Genomic DNA, 27,031 nt, shown 5'->3' on the forward strand with positions numbered 1-27,031 from the left:
CAGTTAACACCTGATCCCAACTGGTGGCACTGGGATTGTTTAAGAGGATCAGCCTTATTGGAGGAAGTCAGTCACTAGAGCTGGGCTTGAGAATTTAAATGGCCACACCACTTCACTCTCAGTTTTTCATCCATCAAAGCCCTGTGTCTGCCTGTATGCTTATTGCTATGCATTTGCTGCCAAAACTCCCCACCAGGGACTCATGCACCTGGAACCTTACACCCAAATGAACTCTTTGGTTTCTGGCCATGTTATTTAATCAAAGCAAAAAAAAAAAAAAAAAAAGTAACTAGTAACTATTTTAATTACACACACACACACACACACACACACACACACACGAGCGCGCGCGTATGAGTATTTTTAAATACTAATTTATATCAGGTACTATGGAAAAATCATATGTAGATAATCTAAGAAGAGATGGGTAACCAAGTATTTCAATACCAAGCTGGGTTTGGTGGCTCACATCTTTAATCCCAGCACCCAGGAGGCAAAGGCAGGTGGATCTTTGTGAGTTTGAGACCAGCCTGGTTTACAGGGGAGTTCCCAGACAGCCATGGCTGCACAGAGAGAAAAGAAAATTCCCAGTGCCAGGAGTGAGATGGTAGCATGAGTTGTTAGCCGGAAACCCTAAGAAGAACTCCGGCCACCATGCTTGCATGGCAGATACTTTACCAACTGCCGCATCTCCCCAGCCTCCAGAAACGAAGAGTTTGCTAAAAGATACCTACCCAAAAAAGTGGTCAAACCTTCCCTATTAGGTCGAGAGTGACATTAAATGACACTATCGTCAAAGACACGGAGAAGCCCTAGTGGGTTAGCAACCAACAACCAACAATAAACAAAAACCAACACACAGTTCCCACAGGAAGAGAAAGGGCACAGTGTGTGGACATCTGAAACAGAAAGCTAACAATCTACGACTGAGTAAAGATATTTAATACAAAGTCAACAGACACAAACCAACCAGTTTTCTATAACCATGGTAAACAGAACATAAACTGCTTAATAATACTGTAAGAACAACAACAACAGCCTAAGTGTTTAGGAATTCAGGGAAAGATGTGCAAGACTTGAAAAGAATACAAGTATATACACCATGAAATGAGATTGGAAGATACTTCCAAATTCTCTCACATTTCCATACAAAATTCTTATCAATTTTACCATTTGAGCTTTGATATTAGAACCTGCTGTATTATTTTTAAAATATATATGGTAAAACAAAAGGCCAAGAATTGCAGGAGAACAATAGATATTAGACTTCTAAAAGTTGTAGCATTGTCATAATATAGGCAAATTGGCCAATAAAGCAATGTGGTCCAGAAACAGACGGACATACATGAGTGGATTCATCATTTACTTTTATTTTTTAAAGGGTTATTTATTTTATGTATATGGGTATTTTGTCTACACGTATGTTTGTGTATCACGGGACTATAGTGATAGACAGTTATGATCTACCATGTGGGTCCTGGGGATTGAACCCAGGACCTCTAGAAAAGCAACCATTACTCTTAACCACTGAGTCATCTCCCCAACCTCTGGATTTATGATGTATAACACAGCCAGCACTGAAGAATATTAATATTCCCTTTCTCTCCTCACCCTCCCTTTTCCCCGTCAAAGAAAATCAACCCAAAATACCAAAGCAGAATCAATTTCAGGTATAATTATAAAGAGAGTTAACAGCAGATCTGAAGTCTATTCAGATAGACCATTCACAATGCGTGCCCTGTCTGTGAGCTTACATTCATGAGAGTTATTTTGCACTTATCTAAAGCACACACTATGAGATCCACCAGGAGAGGCACCTTGAAGCCTCTAACTGCTTTCTATTGGATATTACCATGTCAGTTTTTTCTCTGCAGATATTGCTCTGTGCCCTTTGCTATACTGATTTATGGCAGTGAGTGAAATTACATAAGTGCAGTGGGTCCTCCTACTAGTGAATCATCAAACCAGCTAGCCATAGGGATTGCCTACATTATAATATAGGAGAATGTTTTTATAATCCAAATCTAAAGAATTCTTAAAGATGATTAATGATAAAAGAGAGATTCAACACATCTGAGTACATAAAAATCTAGAACTTCTGTTCAAGAGATCAGGAAGAGTGCAGGCACTAGCCTCACAATGAATATGATATCTAACAGAGATCATGGTGTTACATGACTGTAGAGAAATTATCCTGTGTCCCATGTGGATGCAGCACTGTCAATTAAAGCTGACTGGCCTATAGGTGAGGCAGGAAATAGAAGGTGAGACGTCTGAGAGGTAAAAAGCATTCAGGATGGAGGTAGGGCAGGAGACTGGTTGGGGAATGGAGGAAAGGCACATGCATGGGAGCTGGGCGGAGGTAACCAGCCACATGACGAAACTTAGAATAGAATAAAGGGATACCAATTTATGAGCTAGTTGGAGAACTGCCAGAGCGTGTTACCAAATGTTTGCATATACATTTTGAATCTCATAGTGGTTATTTCAGGAGCTTGGGGGCTGGGAGGTACCCAGGAGGAAAACAGCCCTTTACACATGACACCCTAGAACTAGGGAACCTAAAATCTGGAAGCTTGAAAACTCAAGCCCAGCCAGAGTACACACCATGTTCACTGAACAAGCATGAGGACTGAGTTCGGATACAAGCACCCAGATACAAAAGTGGGTATGGGGATACACGCTTGCAACCCCACCACTGGTCATGGCTGGCAAGTTGCAGGTTCACTGAGGTCCTGTCTCAACGGAGTGCAAAGGAGAAAACACCTGATGCCCACCTCTGGCCTCTGGCCTCTAGGAGCATCTGCACACACACTCATACAACACACTTAAATAAATGATTAAAGAAACAAAAACTGAGTGCTCTGACACCATAAGGAAATGCTTTCCAGAGATTTTTCTCGGTTCTAATGTTTATAACAACCATTTTCCTCAAAACCATTGTTACAGAGCAATATCAAAATCAAAAAAAAAAAAAAAAAAAAAAAAAACAAGCAACAGCAAAAATGCAAACATCCGTTTCTCCAAATAGCTTCTGAAAGAAAGTGTTAAGAAATAAAGTCAACATTTTTTTCTTGACCATAAACTACTTTTCCTTAGGCAACAGTGCAAATTCACTAAACATACATGAAATTATTTAAGTGGTACCTGAAATAGAAGCAGCCATCTTCCTTGTCGTTATCTTTTATTTTATTACAACTAAAGATTTCTGCCTACAAAGGGGAAGAAAAGAGGGAGGAAACAACTGTTACTAGAGTGAATTCAGGATGAAAATGTGTACAGGTGAATAAATGAACTGACTGCATTTGGATTTATACACTTATAGTACCACTGGACTGCTAGTCCTAAATTAGTAAAAGATTCCCATTGACCAGCTGGTAATCTTTAGTATGTTAAACAAGCTAGCTTTTTAAAACAGATTATTTAAATGAACCAGTAACACTGAAGTGAATTATTAAATTGTGTGCTCTGACAAATTCTAGGATTTGTTTCCACTTTGAGATTTATCTCATACTGTACTTTATGGGAGCCAATGGCTGCAAGTGACTATTGAGTACCTGAAATATTTCTGTACTGAGATATGCAGTTAGAAATACTATCATTACTGAACAGTTTGAAAACACCAGGCTAGAAACATGCCTCACTGTGTAAGAGAGTTTGCTATGCAAGCATGAGGACCTGAGTTCAAATCCCAGCACTAACATAAAAGAACGAAGGCAGACACCTGAACCCGTCCATCCTTCAGCATCTGCATGTCCAAGCATGGGCATGCATGGAAGTATTTATCTGTGCACTTACATGTACGGAGTTCATGCTTATAACATGCGCAAACAAAAGTTAAATAGTCAAAGAACATACAATCTCAATTTTTAAAATACCAAGGACATGTTGAAGTGCTAATTTTTGATATATAGATGAACAATATTTAAATTATTTTACTTCTTTGATTTTTTTTTTTTGGGGTGTGGTTTGAAAAGTCTCTCTGTGTCCCTGGCTGTTCTGAGATCTGCCTCCCTAGTATTAGAATTGAAGGCAACCTTGATGGCTGAACACATTATAGTGTTTTAACCTCTGCCCTTGTTTGCCATTACTCACGTTTGCTGGTGGCCGGCTCATGCCACTGGACAGCTTCCACATTTTCATGGAAATACGTGTTGGATTAATATTCTTGATGACACTACCACCTTCAGAAATCACACTAACCATAAAATCTGTCAAGTAAACATAAAATTTACTTATGTGATAATATTCTGGCAAGGAAATTAAGACTAAAACAAAAAGTAATGAGATTATTACTTAACCAATAATCTCCAGGTAATTGTTAATCACAACAGACAATTTTCTAGGGCTGAGCATGAACATCAAGTTCTAGATAAATCTAACAAGATTGTCTTCACTAATAATAGTTCCTTGTTGTAGCTTCAGTTTGCCATTATGTAAATTAAATCTAGCATGCAAATCCAGAATGGCATGACTATGTGCTTGTATCTAAGAATTAGCCAACTGGTCACAGTATTACATGCCACATACACTTCTAAAACAAAATATTTCACTTTCCTCTATGATTTAACGATGTGAAGTAGCTAAATAAAGTATTAGAGGTAACATTCCCCACAATATATACCAGATATAGACAACATTTAGTACCTCTCAGATTTAAAAAAAAAAAAAAATCAAAGAAAAAGGTTTTTATTTCCCCCAGATTTAACACAAAATGTATAAAGTATAAAACCTATGACTATGTATATTTTAATTAGTAACAGTTACTGTTAAACAGTGTAACCATAACCTTTTGGACATTCATCTCTCCAAAAAATGATAAGACTTACAGAAAGTTACTTGAATAAAGGACATACTGATTTCCTATTGACGCAATAGCCAGCATATGTGATTAGTCACACAGCCAGTCACACCCTACATTAGTTTGTATTTACTGAAAACTGTAATATTCGTGACTAAAACAAAGAATCCGCATAGTTGTTTTGTGGATAGTCAATGTTCTAAAATACTTTAATATATCCTGATACAACTGATTTCTACCTTATTTAAGGTAAACTGTCCTAGTTCCAATGGCACAGCATATATAACAGAGCTGAGCTATATACTAGTCACCATTTAGCTTTTATTTGTTTTTCAAAACCAAAAGTTGTTTTTTTGTAGCCAAAAGTTGGCCCCAAATTTGCTGCAATCCTTCTGCCATAGCTTTACTTGTCTTTGGCTCCCATTTAAAGTGGGTGCCTTTAGACTTGACTACTAGTTTATACACGAACTTTTATTTTTAAAATTAGAACTGCAAAACAACAGGCTGAGGGAGTGACTGCTCAGTTTTATGTATTTTCCTCATCAGTTAAAGGTAATTACATGCATTTTCTAAACATGCTGAACATCAAACATAATTTGTCCCACTAATATTACTGTACGGGAAATTATCATTAACAACTTATGGTAATACTCTCTAGTACTTACCAGTAAATATGTCCCCTGCTATAAAAGAGGCATCTTTGTCATATTTAACATTCAGACGAATGGGTTTTTCAGGGTCTGGAAGAATCATTAACTTAATTGTAGGTCCTTCTATAGTACTCTTATTATAGACACCTTTAACCTGTACAGTGTGTTCTCCCCTAACAAAATGGAAAAAAAAGGTTCAAATTACATTGGTTATAACTAAAGCATAACATTTTTAGAGAACAATTTTACTCATACTCTGAATTAAAATTCTTGTTTAACACTAAACTGAAGCATAGTTATTATACTCTTAAGTTCAGAAATTAATAAGAAAAATCAATTTCTGTAATACCAATACTGTAAAACTTACACTTCTTACCTTGGAGCAAAAACAGTGAACATCCCCAAATTAGCTCTGCCCTTATCATCTGTTTTATGCTGCTGGTTTGAAGGTACTAGCTGCAAATAAAACAAAATAAAAAGGTTGATTAGGAAATTCTAGAAATCTATCAAGTTCTTGTCTAGTACTATGTTTCTAAGATGTCCTTATTTTAAGTTATATATGCAGATAACTATAAAAACAAACATTTCAAATCTAAAATTAGTTGAAAAAACGTAATCACATGTTCTAAAACTCATTCAAAAAGTTATCAAGTTGCAGAATTCTATATTTATTGTATTGATATCAGGTGAATGTCAAACGACGTCTGTTTATAACTGGAAAGCACAAGAGAAATAATAAGTATGGGTATCACAGACTGTCCTTATTCTTTCTTTTTACCTTTCTGGTCTTATACTCAGGCATGTGTGTTTTCATTTGTAAGATTCAAATGTGCTTCCTAAATTTCTACTGTAACACTAGCCATCATGGTGATAACATACGTTTAAAGTGATTGTCAGTGAACACTTTTTCTAGTGATGATTAAGAGTTGCAGGTTTTTAATAGACGCTTCTCTAGAATCTAGAACCACAACCATAGTCTAAAGATAGAAATAATCACTACTTAAGTTTCTTAGAGACAAATATTCAAGAGAGAGTTTATAAGCCACGGCACCAGACCAGACTCCTAAATTCTAATTCTGCACTCTACTTAAGAGAACACAAAGAGCAGTTTGCAGAGGTGCAGGCCAACAAGACAGACAGTGGGATTAGGAGGGAAATAAGGCGTAACTGGAAAAACCTGTCCTGTGTCCTAGCTAATTTACCTCTGACCAGTTACCAGTCAGCAATCTTGATTCTAATCAGAGATGTTTGGATCACATTTCCTTGATAGCCCTAAAAAAATCCTGATTTTTTTTGGACTCACTAGGGACATAGACCATGAATATCATATAAAAATTTTGGTTAAGTACATCAACTTTTGAAATCAACTTGTGAGATCCTGGGAACTGTGGACTGGGATTCTGTCTGAATTAAGGTCTGTCTGTTTTGTACAGTATCAACTACTCTACTACATTTATAAAACATCTGTGGAGTGATACCCTAGACTATCTGAGCATAATCTCAGGAGCATTCTTGAAACTAACTGGCGACAAGTTAGCTACGAATTCCCTTCAACCTACTGATGAATTGTAAAAAAAAAAGGGGGGGGGGGTTCTCTTCTTAACCTTACCTTCTCAAGGTTTACCTTGAGCAAAAAAGGCCTCCACCTTTCACCAGGAGCCTGAAGTCCCTGCTGGATCTGACCAGCCAGCTCTCCCACTAGACATGGAGACAACGAAGTCCTCTAACTGCTCCAGCGACAAAGAATGATGGGCACAGCACCATTACCCTAGAGCCAGTCCAGCCTAGGTCTATCAGCCCCGCCCATGTGCCTGCAGCTCTTTGGAAGAGGAGAGAAGCCATCCTAACTGCAGTGATGGCACCACACTATATTGGTTATCAGCTACACACTTCACTTTATCAAATGTAAAGACTCTTTGATTTATATTAAACAGAAATGAAGGTTACATGGGATTACATTTTTTTTAAAAAGACAAAAATGTGACATTTGATACTATTATGAGGAGAAAATGCTGCATCTTTAGGGAGTACAGGGGAAGAAGATCTAGAGATCAAACACACATTTTTGTGCATGCTAGAAATCACTTTCCTACTGAACTACACTGTCTTAGAATACAGAAATTTGCTTAAAGATTAACTCATTTTTATTTTATATGTACAGGTGCTTTGTCTGCATGTATGTCTATGCTCCACTTATGTGCCTATGGAGAGGTCAGAAGAGGGCATCAGATCCCTGTAACTGGAGTTACAGATGGTTCTAAGTTGACATGTTGATACGGAAACTGTCCTATGCAACAGTAGCAACTGCTCTTAACACTGAGCAGTCTCTCCAGCTCTGAAATACAGACTTTTCAGTGAAAAATATCTAAGGAAGCTTGAAACTTACCTTTAAACTGCTTGCTTTTATGAGACATATTTTAACATTTGGAACTAAAGCAGGATTATCCCACTGATCACAAAGTTGAACAATAAGAGGGTTCTGTAATTGTCTTCCATTAATCACCGGAATGGACTGAAAGAGAATCAAACATTTAAATAAACACAAATAAGTAGGTGCCAAACAACATAATTATTTGTATAGGGTTGAGGATTAGTCTTTTGCTATGTATTGTAATGCAAAATACTGGCCCCCAAGGCCTGGTTGCCCCTCAGGATGAGAAAATCTGCATGTACAATATGACCTTGATCCTTAATTTTAAACTGTTGGTTAAATAAAGATGTTGAGAGTCAAACCTGGGAAGAGGAGACAGAAGCAGGGTTTGGGGTTCATGGGCTTGGGGTCAGAGAAAAATCATGAGAGAGGAGAGAGGAAGCTGTAAAGAGGAGAAGATGCCATGGGGTAAGAATCTTGAAATCATGGCCATGAGCACTAACCAATTGGAGCTAGCAGAGACAGAATATGGCAAGTCATACTGTGGGGTTATAGGCAGGGAAGGAGACGTAATAGCATAGACAGTAGATGTCTGCCCAGCTCTAGTGCTAATTAAATCTTATTATAGTAATAAAAGTTATGTGTCTTTCATTTGGGAATTGAATGGTAAAGGTAAGGTAGAAGCCCCTGATTGAAATTAAAATAATTTCTACAACAGTACAGTAAGTTGTTATATTTATAAATCACTACTTTCATCAATGAAAGTAAACTCTAGGAAGCCAATTTAAGTATTACAAATGACCATCTTATAGGAAAGACTGATGATCTGTTAAAAACAAAAACAGAGCGACGTTACTTGCTTCTAGCACCCACTCATCTCTGGTTTAACACTTCTGTCAATTTCAAGCTTTTTTGCATTGTGACATTTAGCAGTAACACTTAGCCCCTGATTAAAGATCAAACTAATAATCAATGATGTAAGTTCAAATGCTTGCTTTCTCTCTAGCAAGTATTCTTTCTATGGCTTGGAAACCCTAGAAATCCACATAGTGCTATATGAATATTGGATATATTCAAAGGATACATTGTTAAGCAAGATGCCATATAAAGCATCAATCTCATAAACATTTAAAAGTTAAGGTGAGAAATAAAAGATTAAAAATTGAAGCTGATGTGATAATCTCACGCCTATTCATGTTTTACTTCCTCTGCCCTCCTGTCTTACCTGAGTTAACAAAACAATCAAACTAGGTGATAGGCTGCCAAAAACGGAAGAAAAGGCAATGCTTTGCTGTGGATAACATACCCAAACAAGAATCGACAACGGTTATATACAAGGTTTGGTTTATAAGGCTGCAGGTGACTATCACCAAAGATGAGAAACAGTGTGGATCTGTAACTTGCTAACACTGTCCACTCTGTTGTTGGTGTGAGAGCCCCACAATGTAGTTGAACCAGCCTCTTAAATGTGGGTATAAGGAAGCCTGGCCAGTCTCCCTGTACCTCCCCCAAATGCGAGTCTGAGTGTACACCTCCAGTCTCAGCCCGCCCTGCCTCCTGCATGTGAGTGCACACATGTCCCTCCAGTCTCAGCCCGCCCTGCCTCCTGCATGTCAGTGCACACATGTCCCTCCAGTCTCAGCCCTGCCTCCTGCATGTGAGTGTACACATGTCCCTCCAGTCTCAGCCTCCCTCCTGCATGTGAGTGCACACATGTCCCTCCAGTCTCAGCCCTGCCTCCTGCATGTCAGTGCACACATGTCCCTCCAGTCTCAGCCCTGCCTCCTGCAAGTCAGTGCACACATGTCCCTCCAGTCTCAGCCTCCCTCCTGCATGTGAGTGCACACATGTCCCTCCAGTCTCAGCCTCCCTCCTGCATGTGAGTGCACACATGTCCCTCCAGTCTCAGCCCGCCTCCTGCATGTGAGTGCACACATGTCCCTCCAGTCTCAGCCCGCCTCCTACATGTGAGTGCACACATGTCCCTCCAGTCTCAGCCCGCCTCCTGCATGTGAGTGCACACATGTCCCTCCAGTCTCAGCCTCCTTCCTGCATGTCAGTGCACACATGTCCCTCCAGTCTCAGCCCACCATGCCTCATAAATGCTGGTGCAGTTGGGGCTCACAAGTTCCAGGCTTACTTAACTGCTTCTAAAGAATGTTTCTCAGTAAAGTAAGACTTAAATTTAAGCTGTAGTACTGAGTTTAGTCATTTCACATTATACATTTTAAAATCTGTAAAATTTTTATTTCAACAAAATGTTTGAATTTTTTTTAAAACTGGATTCAATGTAGACCAGGTTGGCCTAAACTCACAGAAATCCATCTCTAACTCTGAGTGCTAGAATTAAAGGTTTATGCCACCATGCTACCAGCCTAAATTTACTGGGTTCTAAAATTATCAGTTAATAAAAATCAAGAGATAAGGTTTGTCCGATGTTTGCATTAGTATTTAAGACTTACATATTTCCATAGCAAATTCATATTGGTGCGTTAATCTGACACCTAAAATATGCTATGCAAAAACTTCAACAAGGCTGGGAGGGCATGGCTTAACTGTTAAAAACACTTGCTATGTAATCATGAGGATCAGAGTTCAAATCCAGTACTCATGAAGGAAGCCAGGTGTTGAACACAAGCTATGGCCTCAGCTCTGAGGGAGGCAGAGGTAGAGTGGTGCTGAGGCTGGCTAGCTTCTAACCAAGCCAAGACCACCCCAGGTTCAGGGACTCAGCCTAACCTTGAAGGAACAGAACAGGCTGAGCACAGAGGGAGACACTCAATGAGACCTCTGCTAGCTTCTCTGTGCACACCTCAGTGCATGTACACAGCAGTGCTCATTCAACACCCGACACACACACACTCACACACACACGCATGCGCACACACACACGATCACACACACACTCACACACACTCACGCGCACACACACGATCACACACACACACTCACACACACACTCACGCGCACACACACTCACACACAATCACACACACACGCGCGCGCGCACACACACACACTCACACACACTCATACACAAATAGACTAATAGTCAAAGAAAAAAACATCTGTTTTCTAGATTAGGTTCAGATGATTTCTTTAAGAGAAACAATGAAACAAAATTAGAAAAAAATCAGTTGACGGATAAAATGGGTTTCTGGCAAAATCAGTTTCATTACTGTTCTAATTTTTATACACGTCTAGAACAGTTTTTAAAGGTTTAAATTATTATATTGAGAATTTCAGAAAACTAGAACACAGTAAGCAATTAAAACTCACCTTGTCTTGTTACTATCAGTTACAATTATTGTTTCTTAAAACAAAATTTATTTTTCCTAGTCCACCAAGGCTCTGAGAACACCGAGCCTGTGTACTAGCTCTTCCCATGGAGACATGAAGCTGCGTACCTCTTTCAGCTCTGGCCAGTCAATAAGCAGCAGCTTGGTTGGAGGTCCAGAAATAAGATGCACTCGAATGAAGTCAGAAAACTCTCGCCAGGTAAAACAAAGATCCTTGGGTCCAGGAGGACCTGGGGTAAATCTGATGCCCTGTACGCTGATACTCTGTGTGCTGGTCTAGTGAAGAGAAGTACATTGAGAAAGCACAAGGTTGACACTGCTTAGTCTTAAAAAAAGACTGTATCGTTCACAAGCTGTTTCTGGGTAACAGATTGAACCCACGCCAACACTGGTATGCTCCATTCTTGTTTAGGGAGGAAAATATATTTTTCTCTCCTTTCAGTGGCAGGGAATCTAAAAGACTGTGAGTATACTCCTTTACCTTATTTTCTCATAATTTTCCTCCTTTTTTGGACCAAAATGCTTAAGATCAAGTGTCTCACATTTTCAAGTTCTCTAAATTTATTTATTTGTTTGTTTGACATAAGATCTAAGTAGCTCTGGGTGGTCTGGAACTACACTATGAGGAGCAGGCCATCCTTGAATTCAAAGAGATCCCCAGGTAGCCTTGGACTTAGACTTCCCTATCTATGCTCTCTAGTGCTGGGAGTGAAGGCACATGCCACCACACCATACCCAGCTTGGCTTGAGCAATCTGAATTTGTAATATTTGCATAGGCTGAGTAAGGCTCCTAATCTAGCCAGGAACTGGCAGTGTATGTGTGCAGTCCCAGCACTGGGAATCAGAGGTAGGCAGATCTCTTGGAGTTCAAGGCCAGCCTGGTCTAGAGATTGAGTTCCAGGACAGCAAGGTCTATCCAGAGAAACCCTGACCTGAAGCATTCCCCTCCTGCCCTACCCCCTCCCCAAAAAAACACAGCCCTAGTCTATAAATATAAAATACTCTAAAAGCTGGCAATTTTGAGTGCCATGCTAGTAGTGAAAACTTTTTGGATTTCAGAACATTTCGAATGTTGTGTTAGGAATGGTCAGTCTGTATCTGTGCTTCTCTTTACCTCAGAAACCAGCACAGGTGACTGAGACTCCCCTGTAGCTTTTCTTTAGCTATTTCCCAAAAAACTGAACCTTAATGTACCTTCTTGAACACTCTACACTTTAACAATGACGTTCCTTCCTGAACACCCTACATTTTAACACATATACATCAACCCCCCACCCCATACCCCTGTAAAAATGAAGGTCCTTCCTGAATACCCTATACTGTAACAAGGACAGTCCTTCCTGAACATCTTGCATTGCGACATGCGTACATCTTCACTATTCCCTGCCCCTTTTTTACTCTCTGTCAAGATGATATTTATACTCACTAGGGCTTTTGTCATTGCTTAGCAATTATTCACAATAATGGTTCCAAACCCTACTAATAAGTCAATGAATTAATAAGCCAATAATCGTTGCAACATGACTATATGGCTTAACTCATTCTAGACCAGAAATGGCACAAAAGTACTAGCATTTTAATAGTGGCTGTTAATAACCTAATGTCCCTATTTGTGTGGATATATTCCTATATACATTCAAATCTATTTTATAATATATGGATGCTTTGTCTGCATTTATGTCTATATGCCTCTTATGTGTGAATGTGTACTTTTTAAGATGTGCCACACTATAACCATGTTTATATGGTGAGGGAGTAATCTAGTGAACTGGAATACTGAAATCAGAAAGAGCAGACTTTATATAAACATAAAGAACTCTTATGAGAAACAAAAGAGTTTCTTATGAGAAACTCTTATTAGAAACAAAAGACTAACAGGAAAAGCAGAAACTAGTGAGAAAGGCAACAGAGGAGGCAATTCTCACGGTTATCCTGTCAAGTAACAAGTATAATGTGGTCAACGAACCAGATCCTGTAGACTTGGGAGAACTCTTTCTTTCTAACCTACAGTGCCTGGCGGGGTTTTTCCAGACACATTCCAGAATGTCCTTTTCCCTAATGCCGGCTTCAACCTTTCCTAGAAGAGCACTTCCTGCTTGTTTTAAGGCTTTGCTTTTAAAGCTAAGCTGAATTAACGGATGAGTGGCAGAGTTAAACCGTGAATGTCCCCCTCAGCATCCTGCTTTATGCGGGGGTAAGCATGACGTTTTACTTGAGTATCTAACTGAAAACTTATATGCATGTGTAACAGAGGCACACTATGTGTATAAGCATGTATAGTGAAGTATTACAACAGCAATCTGCTGCAACATAAATAACACGGTTAAAGGGAAGGCAATGTGGCCAGGAGTGAGAGGTGGGTTTGGGGCAAACACCTGCTTTCCATTTGCTTTTGCTGGCAAATGATCTGGGTCTCACAGATGCTCACACCATTTTTTAAATACAAGTTTTAATGTCAATAAAGGATGCAAGACGACTCGGTAGAGAAGATACCTGCCACCAAGTCCACTGCAGTGTCTGGGACTCCCTTGTCAGTCCTAAATCAGACTTTTTACTACGATTAAAGGAAACACCCAATGGTGTATAAGAACTGACTCCCACAAGTTGTCCTTGATTTCCACACCTGCACTATGGCAAGCATTTAGCCAAGTGTAGTATATATACACAAACACAAATATTTTTAAAAATTATTTTTTAAAATTAAAAATAATATATGTAAAGTTAAACTTCCACATTTTCTCACACATAAATCCAATTTTACAGGGTAGCCATACCTCCAAAGTGGTTTTCAGGTTTTTGCTGTCAAGCCCATCTCCAGAGATTGACAAAGTAGATAAGGAATCAGATGAGAATGCTGAAATCTGATTTCCATACTGATCTACAATTATTACAACTTAAAAAAGAAAAAAGTTTCAAGTTAAAATCCTTTTTAAGATCTTATACATAAAATATACTTGGAAGCTTTAATTTACTCTCATGCATATTATACATAATATACATACATACATAATTATTTCTCTTATAACCATTAAACTGTGTCAAGAACCTGTGCAGGACTATTTAAAAACTGCTTTTAACTTTTGAGGTATACTAATGTTACCATTATTTGTATCTGTAAGGTTCTAGGGATTAAGCACAGGTTCACATACATAGTAGTCATGCTCTACCAGTGAGCTATATCCTAATGCCTAATGCCTAAATCAGACTTTTCACTACAATTTAAAGGAAACACTTAATGGTATATAATTTTCTAACTATAAGAAAAAATAAAAGCTACAGAGAAATTAATTCATACTTTTAACATTATTTCTTGTAACAAATGAAAGATTTTTAAAATAAACTATAGTATAACACCGAGTTTCAGTGTATTCCACAAAGTATCTTTCAGACCATATATTTTAAAATATTAACTGAAGCCAGTATCATACAAGTAAGTAGGCATACTAACCTATTTCTCCTTGAAGCTCTTGGCCCATCTGCACTGTTTTTCCTCCTTTTAACACACATTTTAAATGTTTGGGATCATCAGGAAGTGGTCTAAAATTTGTTTGGTTAAAAGGCTTTAATTAACTATTAATTGCAGAAAAAAAGTGAAGAGCAACACACAGGTCCTAAAGTTGAATACAACAGAAACCCTCCAAATGCTTCATTCTTAATAGCTATACTGATTGCAAGAAAAGGTTACATTATATCCTTAATAGCTATACTGATTGCAAGAAAAGGTTACATTATATCCTTAATAGCTATACTGATTGCAAGAAAAGGTTACATTATATCCTTAATAGCTATACTGATTGCAAGAAAAGGTTACATTATATCCTTTATATTGCATTAAAGGAAGTTATGATAAGGAAATACTGTCGACAGAGCTAAGGATGAATCACATTCAGGGAACCGCATGGAAGCAGGTGGGGGATTTACAGTGCTAGGAGTTACAGAAGGGTGGTCTTCTGCTCCTCTATACTAAGTTCTACCCTTTGAGTTGTAAATATAACTTCTGACTGAACTCAGTTTCAAACTTCACCCCTAATCAATGTGATAGTTTTTTCTTCTAAAACCATACCCTGTCTTTCGTGTTTTTCAGACCTCTGTTGTTTGAGTTGAAGGACCTTTCCTTTGATGCACTGTTACAGTTATTAATGGATCAATAAAGTGCAGGATTATAATCATGAAAGGATTAATCACTATCAGTCATATACAGTTCTACCACATGTAATTCCAGCACTTGGGAAACTGAGGCAGGAGGATTGTGAGAGTTTGAAGCCATTCTGGGCTGCATAGCAGGACTATGCCTCTAACAAAAGCCCAACAATTAACCACTATGTACAATGAAGATTTATTGTAAAGACAATCTCCATATTTTATAGAAATTAAAATGTGTCTTTTTAAAAAATCCTCAAAGCAACTTTTTTTTTTTCCCACAAGAGTGCACTGCAGAAAACCATCCTGTTGTGGTATGCTAAGTCTGAAAATATTTGAAGATGTTAACAAGTTCACAGACCTTACTGTAAAGGCACTTTCCAGAGACACATGGTCATCTTGGAAAGAAACCTGGCAGTAGCGTACATCTTTCACAGATGTTGGTACTTGTACATCAGGAAGCAGACCTTGTACCAAATGTTCTTTGTTAACCTCAGGAGTCCAATTAACCTAGGGGAGAATTCATGTAACACAAAGCTTACAAGTCACTCAAAGCCGTCCCATAATCACTTACAGTCAAAAGATTCTTTTTCTTATTTTTCTTCTTCTTTTTTAATCTTTTGAAACAGGGTTCCAGGTAGATCAGGCTGCCCCCAAACTCATGTTGCTTTGGATGGGCATGAATTCATGATCCTCCACCTTCCAACTGCTAGGATTACAGGAATGTGCCTCCGCACCCCACCTATTTATTGAAGAAGCTTAAAGCTAAATTATAATTTACCCCTCCCACAGCCAAAGGAAAAGAAAGTCTTTTTTCTTCATTTCTAAAAAAGTGTATTTTCTTGAGAGTGTTCTGGAACACTATAGAAACCTGGTTGGCCTTAAAATCAGAGATCCACCTCCCTCTGTCTCCAAGTCTCCCACTGACATTAAAGGCCAACATCAGCAAGCCCAGCTAGACAGTCACTCTCTGATCAGAAATAATAGTGTGTCATATTACATATTTGGTTTTGCTGCAAATATTTCTGAATCTTCATAATAAAACTGAAAGCTATAAGGTGTGTATTTTTAGAGCTTTGCTACAAGGCTGTCACTGTGCCTACTACATTTTAAAGTGAAGATCAGTTAGACAAGATTGTACTTCCGGGAATCTGCAGTAGATGACCCCAGGGTAAGGGTCAGTGGAAACCTAAGTGGGCTAAACATCAAGACCCCATTTTTAGAAGAAACCAAACCAAACCAAACCAAACCAAACCAAACCAAACCAAACCAAACCAAAACAACAACAACACCCCATGGTGTAGCATGTATTTACAACCCCAGCAGTTAGGAGAGGGAGGCAAGATGACTAACAGCCACAGGCCAGCTTGGCCTGTATGTGATTATTATCTCAAAACAAAAGCAAAAACAAAAACCACCAGCTGAGGGAGTCCATGAAAAGAACAGGCATGTGTGTGCATCATCACTTCTGTGTGGTCTGGACGAGGTTTTGAATGTGAACCCTGTGGACTATTACTCCTGTTACTCTGTAAGGTGAGAAAAGTGGGCCACCTTTCTGGTCACCTTTTGATTTAAATCCTTTCTTGAGTATGTCTACCTTAAAATTCTTTATCACTTGAATTACATATTTTAGTCTGACATTTAAAGAAGCCAATAGCCTATCTGTCCAAAAGACTTGATGCTGTTTCTGGCAGTTGCCCAACTTGTTTGTGGGCAGCTGCCTTTAAAAAAAAAAAAAAAAAAAAAAAACAACAAAAACGTTGACAAAGTGACTGCTGTGGGAGGACTGCCGAAGTCCAACCATCAGACTTACCCGAATGGGTTAGATGGCTACTACGAGAAGTAGAAGAGGTCCTGAACACTGGGGCGAGCAGTTCTGTTCAACATAAAATCAGCTGTCACCTTGTATAGAACACTGGCCCTGCCCCTCATCAACAAAGGGCTGAGCTCTTGTTACCCCAGGGGCTGCACTGGGACAAGGCAGTAAATGGACATTCAGTTTATATTTACCATGGCTCATACCATGGGGCCCTCTATATAGAGAGGGGGCATCTCACCTCAGCTGAAAAGGAAATAAAAAAAGGAGCTCCCTCCTTCCAAAGTGGAACAGAACAAAGCAACAGACTTGGCTGTCTGGAAGGAGGACTAGAACCAGTGGGGCCTCCCAGGTTTCAGTTACCTTAACTGAACCTGAATTGCTCCAGACTCCAGTATACAAAGAAACCAAGAAAACAAAAAGCCAACAACCAAAGGAAAAGATGTCAAAAAGGACACAAACAGTGGGGATACTTGCTAGGCAAAAGACCCTACTTCCTGTCATTACAGAAAGACAAACTCCACCCAGCTACCTATCTTGAGGCAATTAAAACTCCTGAGTTTCCCAAACATTATTTCTAGACTGGGGTTGTTCTCCTTCCTGGGATCCAACAATGACCTGGCCTTCATAGCCAAAGTTATCCTAACTTTGATAACAGTTCAGGAATGTGGGCTTGGCCCTAGGGCCTTTACCTGCTGAGTCATCTTACCAACCCATTAGAGAAAGATCATTTCTCTAAGTACTAGATTTCCCACATGTAAATCATCCACATTTCGATCAAGTCCATACACAAAAAAACCTATTTAGCTTAGAATTTAAACTATTAGGCCAGTGCAAACAATTGTATTATTGACATTTGTTGTCTGACACTGAAGTGCATGTTTAAAAAATGGTGGTTATGTCAGTGTCATTCTCAGTGTATGTTATTTTGCAAATGAATAATTACCTGCTGTTTTTTTATTTAATATTACAAAAATGGCATTAAACAAAAAGACAAATTGGAGTGATTTTCATATGTATGCATGTATGAGTAGATAGGGTCTCTCTACAAAGCCCTGGGTGGTTTTTATTTTCTATTTGTTTATTAATAGATAGGGTTTCTCTACATAGCTCTGGCTATCCTAGAACTCACTATGTAGAACAGGCTGGCCTTGAAACTCAATAGAGAATTGTTGGCTTCTGACCCCAAGTGCTGGGATTAAAAGCCATCATCACACCTGGTTGAGCAGTTTTCACCATCAAAATGAGTCATCAAACAGCAGGAAAAACTTGAAACACTGCCAGTCCATTGGCCTGGGAACTAATGAACATATTTGTGCAGCTCTGCCTGGCTCAAAAAGTTTTGCTAAGAAACAGTCTAGAGGACACAGAGCACAATGGAGCCATCAGAAGTTGGCACTGACCACCTGAAACCAGGTGTAGACGCCGACGCTCCAATGTTACTCCACTCTCAATGGACACTCAGCATTTAAAACCAACTGGAGAGGAAGCTCAGTAAGGGAGTCCCGTGAACTTCCTAGGAAGAACACCTCCTCTCACGCTTTCTACGAGTTTACTGATTTTCTACTTTTATTTTATAAGAACACACAAGAGCTCATTTCTCATTGGCAAAAATGTGTTGACTGTAATGGTTTAAATGTTATTAATAAATATGTGTTTGAATCTAATTATAATGATTTAATTTTTACAACCCAATACACAATTTATTTAGCACCAACCTAATAACAGCATTTTTCTTTGAAAAACAATTTATTATAAGCTATCCACAAAATTTCAATTTTCAAAACATAAACAAGTTTTTACAAGTAAACAATTTGTCTAAAATACTTACCTTAATTTTTTCTGCCAAGGATGGTGTAATATTGATTTCTCTTTCTCCTTCATCATACATTTGAAAAATCAGATTGCGCATTACATCACCTGCTATCCAATTAACCTCATCCTGATGTTTAATCTGGATTGCTTTTTGTCCCTCTACACTAAAGATTTGTAGGCAAGCAACATGGCTACTAGGAAGTAACTTGATAGTCTTTTCAACAGGTGACACATCTTTACAGCTCTAGAAGAGAGAACATGAGACATACACTGAGTCCATGGCATTGTCTAACAATTTAGTCTCAATCAGGGAAGATCGTCTTACCAGTTACACCATAGGTTTTGTCATTAGAAAGGCATTATAAGCCAGATGTGGTGGCACCCACCTGTATGCCAAGAACTTGGGAGGTATAGGCAGGAGGTCAGGAGTTCAAGCTATTCTCAGCTACACAGTAAGTCCAAGGTCAGCCTGGAATACACAAGAGACCCTGCCTTTAAAACAGGCATTATACTGTAAGAATATAGTATTTTATACCATCAGACATAAATGGGACTGGTTATATTCTGAAAACTACTAACAAATACCTTCGTTTTTAAGAATTTCATTTTTAATAATAAAATAAATTTATGATAAAAAATAAAGTCACACGATTTAAATTATATCAGATTCAATAACCATCACTTCGTAAAAATAAAGAAGTGGGAAGCATCCTCTCAAAGGTGAAGAGGAGGAAGAATGGGATGAAGAACTGGGGAGGGGGGCCAGGGAGCAATATTTGGGATGTAAATAAATAACTAATTCTAAAAACAGAATAAAGAAGAAACCATGAATTTTCAATAAAAATTGGAGACAAGTTGCTATATAGAACACAGTACTTTTTATTACTAAGCTTTACTGACATTTTATGGACTTTTTTTTTTTTTTTTTTTTTTGGTTCTTTTTTTCGGAGCTGGGGACCGAACCCAGGGCCTTGCGCTTCCTAAGTAAGCGCTCTACCACTGAGCTAAATCCCCAGCCCCATTTTATGGACTTTTTAAATTAATAGTACACTGAAATAAATGAACAAATGTTAACAGCCAGAAGGATTTTAGATTTCCTAAAAGCTCAGCTTATCAGCATACTGAGTAATTTATATTGATTACTAGTACCTACAATTGTACAGATCCATCATAAAGAAGTTACTTTTAGGCATAGAAAATTAAACTATTATACCATTACTTCTTTAATAAACTGTAATACCTTCAATAGCACAAAGTTATTTATAATAACTTAATTGTAGAATAACTTTAAGTATTACTTAATACACTTTCTTATCTATTTACAGCTATTCCGACATAAACCCATTTAGGAGAGTGATTTAAAATTTATTTAAAATTCCTATACTATAAAGTATCAAGCAATGTATTTTAAAAGTATACAGACTTACTTGACTCCTTACTCTTAGGAACTTGTATTTGTGTGCATTTGCATTTTTGCAAACTATTAAGAATTATAGTTTTGTGGGTATGGGGAAGATCTGGCCTTTGAGACAAATGGGCCTTTTTATAATTAGACAGCAGTATCAGAAGACCAGGAGTTCATTTCAGTTAAAACAAATAGCAAGCTGTACCTGCTTTTATGCAGTTTATTGTGTCTTGCCCACGTTCCTGATGTCTACTATTGTCAGGGGCACACAGGGGCACACACGGCTTCTGTGGACCCACCTGAATCCCCTCCCATTACCACCTGGTGGCTCACACCTGCCTGTCACTCTAGCTTCAAGGGACCCAATGCCTCTGCTCTCACATCCACCTACCCCACAGAGAATTACAAACGCCCAGTTTAAATATATACCTTTTAAAAAGGAAAATATAGTCATGGTAATTATAAACATCGTAAGAGAAATGATCAAGAAGATTACTAATGTGTGATATAAAACGTTAAAATACTGCCATACTTCACACTGTTTGTAAGAGAACCGCAGATATCACACATTTTATATCAAACAACTTTGTATAACATAGTCTACAGCTGTTAAAGACCTTGGAGACTTTGTGTAACCCCAATGAGAGCACAAGCTTACAGGTATCTCAATCCTGGCGGTCAGTGTCTGGTCTTTCTTAATGTTCTGCACTTGGATTGGTGACCCTGTCAGGATGCTCGTTCCAGAGCTGCTGCAATCCACAGTGTAGACTGGTAGGTTTGGAGCACCGAGGAACTAAAAGGAGGGTGGAGAGACCATCAGCCATCCATAACTACTCAGTAACTGTTCACATCCTGCAATAATTTACCACAGCCAACACTGCTGCCTCTATACTGGAAAGTTCTAAATAAAACTCAAAACACTAGACTTTTTTTTAAAATAAAAACAATGACTTTCTATGTTACATAAAATTTATCCTTTTAGAAAAACATTCTTTTCTTTAAAAAAAAATTACAAATTTAGGTCACAAATGTTACAGCCATGTCTTCAGCACCACCCCCCACCCGTTTTACTTTCTTGAATTTCTTCTGTGATAGACCTTAACCCACCTTTGTTTATACACTAATTGAAACTTCTGAAAGACAGTTTTATCATTCTGTTTATAAACAAAACACTATCTAAAGTTAGGGGAGGGAGAAAGGGAAATGGCTCCATAGTTATAAAACACGACACGTAAGCAGGAGGACCTGAGTTTGAATCCCCAGAGAGCATGTAAAGCTAGTGACAGTACTGCAGCTCTGCAGTCCCACTGCTCCTAACAAGGTAGGAGTCGGAGACAAAAGAGTCTCCTGAAGCTCTCCGGCCAGCCACTCTGCCACATGCATTCACAGATGTGCACAGACATGAGAGAAGGCAAAGGGAAGAGAAGGAAGAAAACGTTCACACTTATCTATCAAACTGTACAGCTGGGTCTGGTAGGGAAGGCCTTGAATCCCAAATACTACAGAGCCCAGGCAGTAGAAAGAATCATAAACTCAGGTCTTCTTGGGCTACAGGGTGAGTTCAAGGCCAGCTTGAACAATTTTAAAATCCTGTCTCAAAATACAAAACCAAAGAGGGCTAAGAAGGTGGCTTAAGTAGAGCACTTGATTGGTACGAGCAAGGCCTTCAGTCCAACTCCACACAGCAAAGAAACAAGGAATGAAGGAAAGAACAAACAACTTGGAAGAGCCGGTTTCTTTATTGACTCTGGTTTATTGAAAACCTTTTGACAACAAAATGTCCTAAACCATGGAATACTCATTAAAACATAAATTAAAACAAACAAAAAAAGCCAGACAAAAAGACAGAGTTGGATTTATTTCCTTTGATTTTGTTAAATGTTATTATAACTTACAAAATTTAAAAACAACAATCCAAAACCTTACTATTTAAAGCTTAACTTTAAAGGTGCAAAGTCATTACCATCTACTAACATAAAAATCAAAACAAGGGGGTTGGGGATTTAGCTCAGTGGTAGAGCGCCTGCCTAGGAAGCGCAAGGCCCTGGGTTCGGTCCCCAGCTCCGAAAAAAAGAACCAAAAAAAAAAAAAAAATCAAAACAAAATCTAAGTATTAATAATTATGTGTCACAAAAAACTCACCTTGTAGTAGATGATCACACATGCTCACCTTACAGGGGACAATCACACAACAACCTCACCTTACAGGGGAGAATCACACAACAACCTCACCTTACAGGGGACAGTCACACAAGCTCACCTTACAGGGAACAGTCACACAACAAGCTCACCTTACAGGGGACAATCACACAACAACCTCACCTTACAGGGGACAATCACACAAGCTCACCTTACAGGGGACAATCACACAACAACCTCACCTTACAGGGAACAATCACACAACAACCTCACCTTACAGGGAACAATCACACAACAACCTCACCTTACATGGGACAATCACACAACAACCTCACCTTACAGGGAACAGTCACACAACAACCTCACCTTACAGTGGACAATCACACAACAACCTCACCTTACATGGGACAATCACACAACAACCTCACCTTACAGGGGACAATCACACAACAACCTCACCTTACAGGGAACAGTCACACAACAACCTCACCTTACAGGGGACAATCACACAACAACCTCACCTTACAGGGGACAGTCACACAACAACCTCACCTTACAGGGGACAATCACACAACAACCTCACCTTACAGGGAACAGTCACACAACAACCTCACCTTACAGGGAACAGTCACACAACAACCTCACCTTACAGGGAACAGTCACACAACAACCTCACCTTACAGGGAACAGTCACACAACAACCTCACCTTACAGGGAACAGTCACACAACAACCTCACCTTACAGGGGACAATCACACAACAACCTCACCTTACAGGGGACAGTCACACAACAACCTCACCTTACAGGGAACAGTCACACAACAACCTCACCTTACAGGGGACAATCACACAACAACCTCACCTTACAGGGGACAGTCACACAACAACCTCACCTTACAGGGGACAATCACACAACAACCTCACCTTACAGGGAACAGTCACACAACAACCTCACCTTACAGGGAACAGTCACACAACAACCTCACCTTACAGGGAACAGTCACACAACAACCTCACCTTACAGGGAACAGTCACACAACAACCTCACCTTACAGGGGACAATCACACAACAACCTCACCTTACAGGGGACAGTCACACAACAACCTCACCTTACAGGGGACAATCACACAACAACCTCACCTTACAGGGAACAGTCACACAACAACCTCACCTTACAGGGGACAGTCACACAACAACCTCACCTTACAGGGGACAGTCACACAACAACCTCACCTTACAGGGGACAATCACACAACAACCTCACCTTACAGGGAACAGTCACACAACAACCTCACCTTACAGGGAACAGTCACACAACAACCTCACCTTACAGGGAACAGTCACACAACAACCTCACCTTACAGGGAACAGTCACACAACAACCTCACCTTACAGGGGACAATCACACAACAACCTCACCTTACAGGGGACAATCACACAACAACCTCACCTTACAGGGAACAGTCACACAACAACCTCACCTTACAGGGGACAATCACACAACAACCTCACCTTACAGGGGACAGTCACACAAGCACCTCACCTTACAGGGAACAGTCACACAACAACCTCACCTTACAGGGAACAGTCACACAACAACCTCACCTTACAGGGAACAGTCACACAACAACCTCACCTTACAGGGGACAATCACACAACAACCTCACCTTACAGGGGACAGTCACACAACAACCTCACCTTACAGGGGACAATCACACAACAACCTCACCTTACAGGGGACAGTCACACAAGCACCTCACCTTACAGGGAACAGTCACACAACAACCTCACCTTACAGGGAACAGTCACACAACAACCTCACCTTACAGGGGACAGTCACACAACAACCTCACCTTACAGGGGACAGTCACACAACAACCTCACCTTACAGGGGACAATCACACAACAACCTCACCTTACAGGGAACAGTCACACAACAACCTCACCTTACAGGGAACAGTCACACAACAACCTCACCTTACAGGGGACAGTCACACAACAACCTCACCTTACAGGGAACAGTCACACAACAACCTCACCTTACAGGGGACAATCACACAACAACCTCACCTTACAGGGAACAGTCACACAACAACCTCACCTTACAGGGGACAGTCACACAACAACCTCACCTTACAGGGAACAGTCACACAACAACCTCACCTTACAGGGAACAGTCACACAACAACCTCACCTTACAGGGGACAGTCACACAACAACCTCACCTTACAGGGGACAATCACACAACAACCTCACCTTACAGGGGACAGTCACACAACAACCTCACCTTACAGGGGACAATCACACAACAACCTCACCTTACAGGGGACAGTCACACAACAACCTCACCTTACAGGGAACAGTCACACAAGCACCTCACCTTACAGGGAACAGTCACACAACAACCTCACCTTACAGGGAACAGTCACACAACAACCTCACCTTACAGGGAACAGTCACACAACAACCTCACCTTACAGGGGACAATCACACAACAACCTCACCTTACAGGGGACAGTCACACAACAACCTCACCTTACAGGGGACAATCACACAACAACCTCACCTTACAGGGGACAGTCACACAAGCACCTCACCTTACAGGGAACAGTCACACAACAACCTCACCTTACAGGGGACAATCACACAACAACCTCACCTTACAGGGGACAATCACACAACAACCTCACCTTACAGGGAACAGTCACACAACAACCTCACCTTACAGGGAACAGTCACACAACAACCTCACCTTACAGTGGACAATCACACAACAACCTCACCTTACAGGGAACAATCACACAACAACCTCACCTTACAGGGGACAATCACACAACAACCTCACCTTACAGTGGACAATCACACAACAACCTCACCTTACATGGGACAATCACACAACAACCTCACCTTACAGGGAACAGTCACACAACAACCTCACCTTACAGTGGACAATCACACAACAACCTCACCTTACAGGGGACAATCACACAACAACCTCACCTTACAGTGGACAATCAGCTTTGGTTGTGCTGTTATGTTGTCTGACTCATCCACAACTTCCACCTGAAAAGGGAAAGCTGTTCCATTCTCAATAACTAGAATTTCTGAGTCAGGTTTCACTTTTAGTCGATGAGGGGGACCTATCGAGAAATAACATAATTAAAAAATATTCAGTAAATTAAATGGACTACAATCTTTTTCTGTATGTAACAGTTATAAGAAAAGAATAAAGAATGCAGAACTTTTATTAATTTATTAATTCTACCTTCCCACTGTAATGTGTGTGTGATTGAGCTGTCTCAATAACAGAGGTGAATATCTGATGCTTAGGTTTAGTTCTATATAAGCTACAGCATAGTGACTAACTCATACTAGAAATGACCTAGACAGTCTTGAAAAAATTTTAAAATATTTGGGAGGGAAAACACATGAGAAGCAAAATAAGTTTATTAAGATAAACTTACTTATCATTGTTAGTTATACAATGACTGATGTCTCCAGCACAAGGAATAGCAACCTTCATGAATCATAAGACTAGTTCAAGCCAAGCATGATGGTACAATCCTGTTATCCAGCACCTGAGAGCTGGAAATTAGCATTGGCTATGTAATAAAACTGTGTCCCAAAATAAAACAAATCCCTGGTGATTATGTAATTGCATAAGCAGGTAAGTACACTGCTCATTGTCCTTATTATACATTTCCTGTAAGACTAACAAAATGGATCTACACTTCCACAGTAAATTGACCAGGTATGTATGGCAGTACATGCCCGAAATCCATCATTTGGGAGGATGAGGCAGGAGGATTGTGTGCTCAAGACCATCCTTGGCTACCTACGGCATGTCTAAGGCCAGCCTGGTCTACACTGTCTCAATGTTCTTTTCTAAGAGACAGAAGCTTAGAGCTATTATCAGCCTTACTCAAACATTAAGCTAGTACAAACAGTATCAGTATACTTCTATCACGATACCATTTTTTCACTTTTGTTTTTGCTTTCTGATAGAATCTCATTATCACAGCCCACTGTAGTGTCAACATTACAGTTTTTCCAGGCTAGAGAGATGGTTTGGCGGTCGAGAGTGTCTACAGCCATTCCTGGTGGATCTGTTATCCCCGACTGAGCTAATGCCACCTCCACATTCATAATTAAATTGTAGTCTTTTCTGCCTCAATACTCCCACATTCTGGCCAGTTACCACAACTGCAATCTAAATAATACTTTAAAAAAATAACTATTCTAAATACTTCTTAAAATAATATTACCAGGTAACAATCTAATTTTCAAAATCTGTGAGTCTTCTTTTAAACCCGGAAGAATAACCTTCAGATTAAAATTCTGTTGAAAAAAAAAAAAGACAGAAAAAATTAAACCCAAGATTTAAATGAGTAGTTTAACATTTCAGTTCTGACTTGTGTTTAGTTTTCTTATCATTACATAAATTTACTCATAATTTTACTTAGTAAAATCATTACAAATATCTAAGAATCCCAGAGGGGGAAAAACTTTCCTCATCTCAAAAATGATAACCACCTTGGGTAGTTATCAGAATAAGGCAGTGTTTCTTAAAAAAAAAAAAAAAAAAGCAGTAGA

At 39.4% G+C, this 27,031-nt stretch overlaps 1 protein-coding gene across 1 annotated transcript in view; it reads right to left on the minus strand.

Annotated features, from left to right (window-relative positions):
• Smchd1 (structural maintenance of chromosomes flexible hinge domain containing 1) overlaps positions 1-27,031 on the minus strand; it is a 147,232-nt gene that overhangs the window by 33,446 nt on the left and 86,755 nt on the right. The window contains exons 22-34 of the mRNA XM_063267939.1: positions 26,704-26,776; positions 25,439-25,578; positions 20,957-21,091; positions 18,910-19,137; positions 15,624-15,772; positions 14,571-14,659; positions 13,897-14,015; positions 11,230-11,397; positions 7,838-7,963; positions 5,828-5,907; positions 5,467-5,624; positions 4,096-4,211; positions 3,148-3,212 (exon numbers count right to left, since the gene is read on the minus strand). Of these exons, the coding sequence (XP_063124009.1) occupies positions 3,148-3,212; positions 4,096-4,211; positions 5,467-5,624; positions 5,828-5,907; positions 7,838-7,963; positions 11,230-11,397; positions 13,897-14,015; positions 14,571-14,659; positions 15,624-15,772; positions 18,910-19,137; positions 20,957-21,091; positions 25,439-25,578; positions 26,704-26,776 (1,646 nt within the window). The remainder of the gene's footprint in view (positions 1-3,147; positions 3,213-4,095; positions 4,212-5,466; positions 5,625-5,827; positions 5,908-7,837; positions 7,964-11,229; positions 11,398-13,896; positions 14,016-14,570; positions 14,660-15,623; positions 15,773-18,909; positions 19,138-20,956; positions 21,092-25,438; positions 25,579-26,703; positions 26,777-27,031) is intronic.

This window comes from Rattus norvegicus, chromosome 9, assembly GCF_036323735.1.
Source record: "Rattus norvegicus strain BN/NHsdMcwi chromosome 9, GRCr8, whole genome shotgun sequence".
Lineage (NCBI taxonomy): Eukaryota > Metazoa > Chordata > Mammalia > Rodentia > Muridae > Rattus > Rattus norvegicus.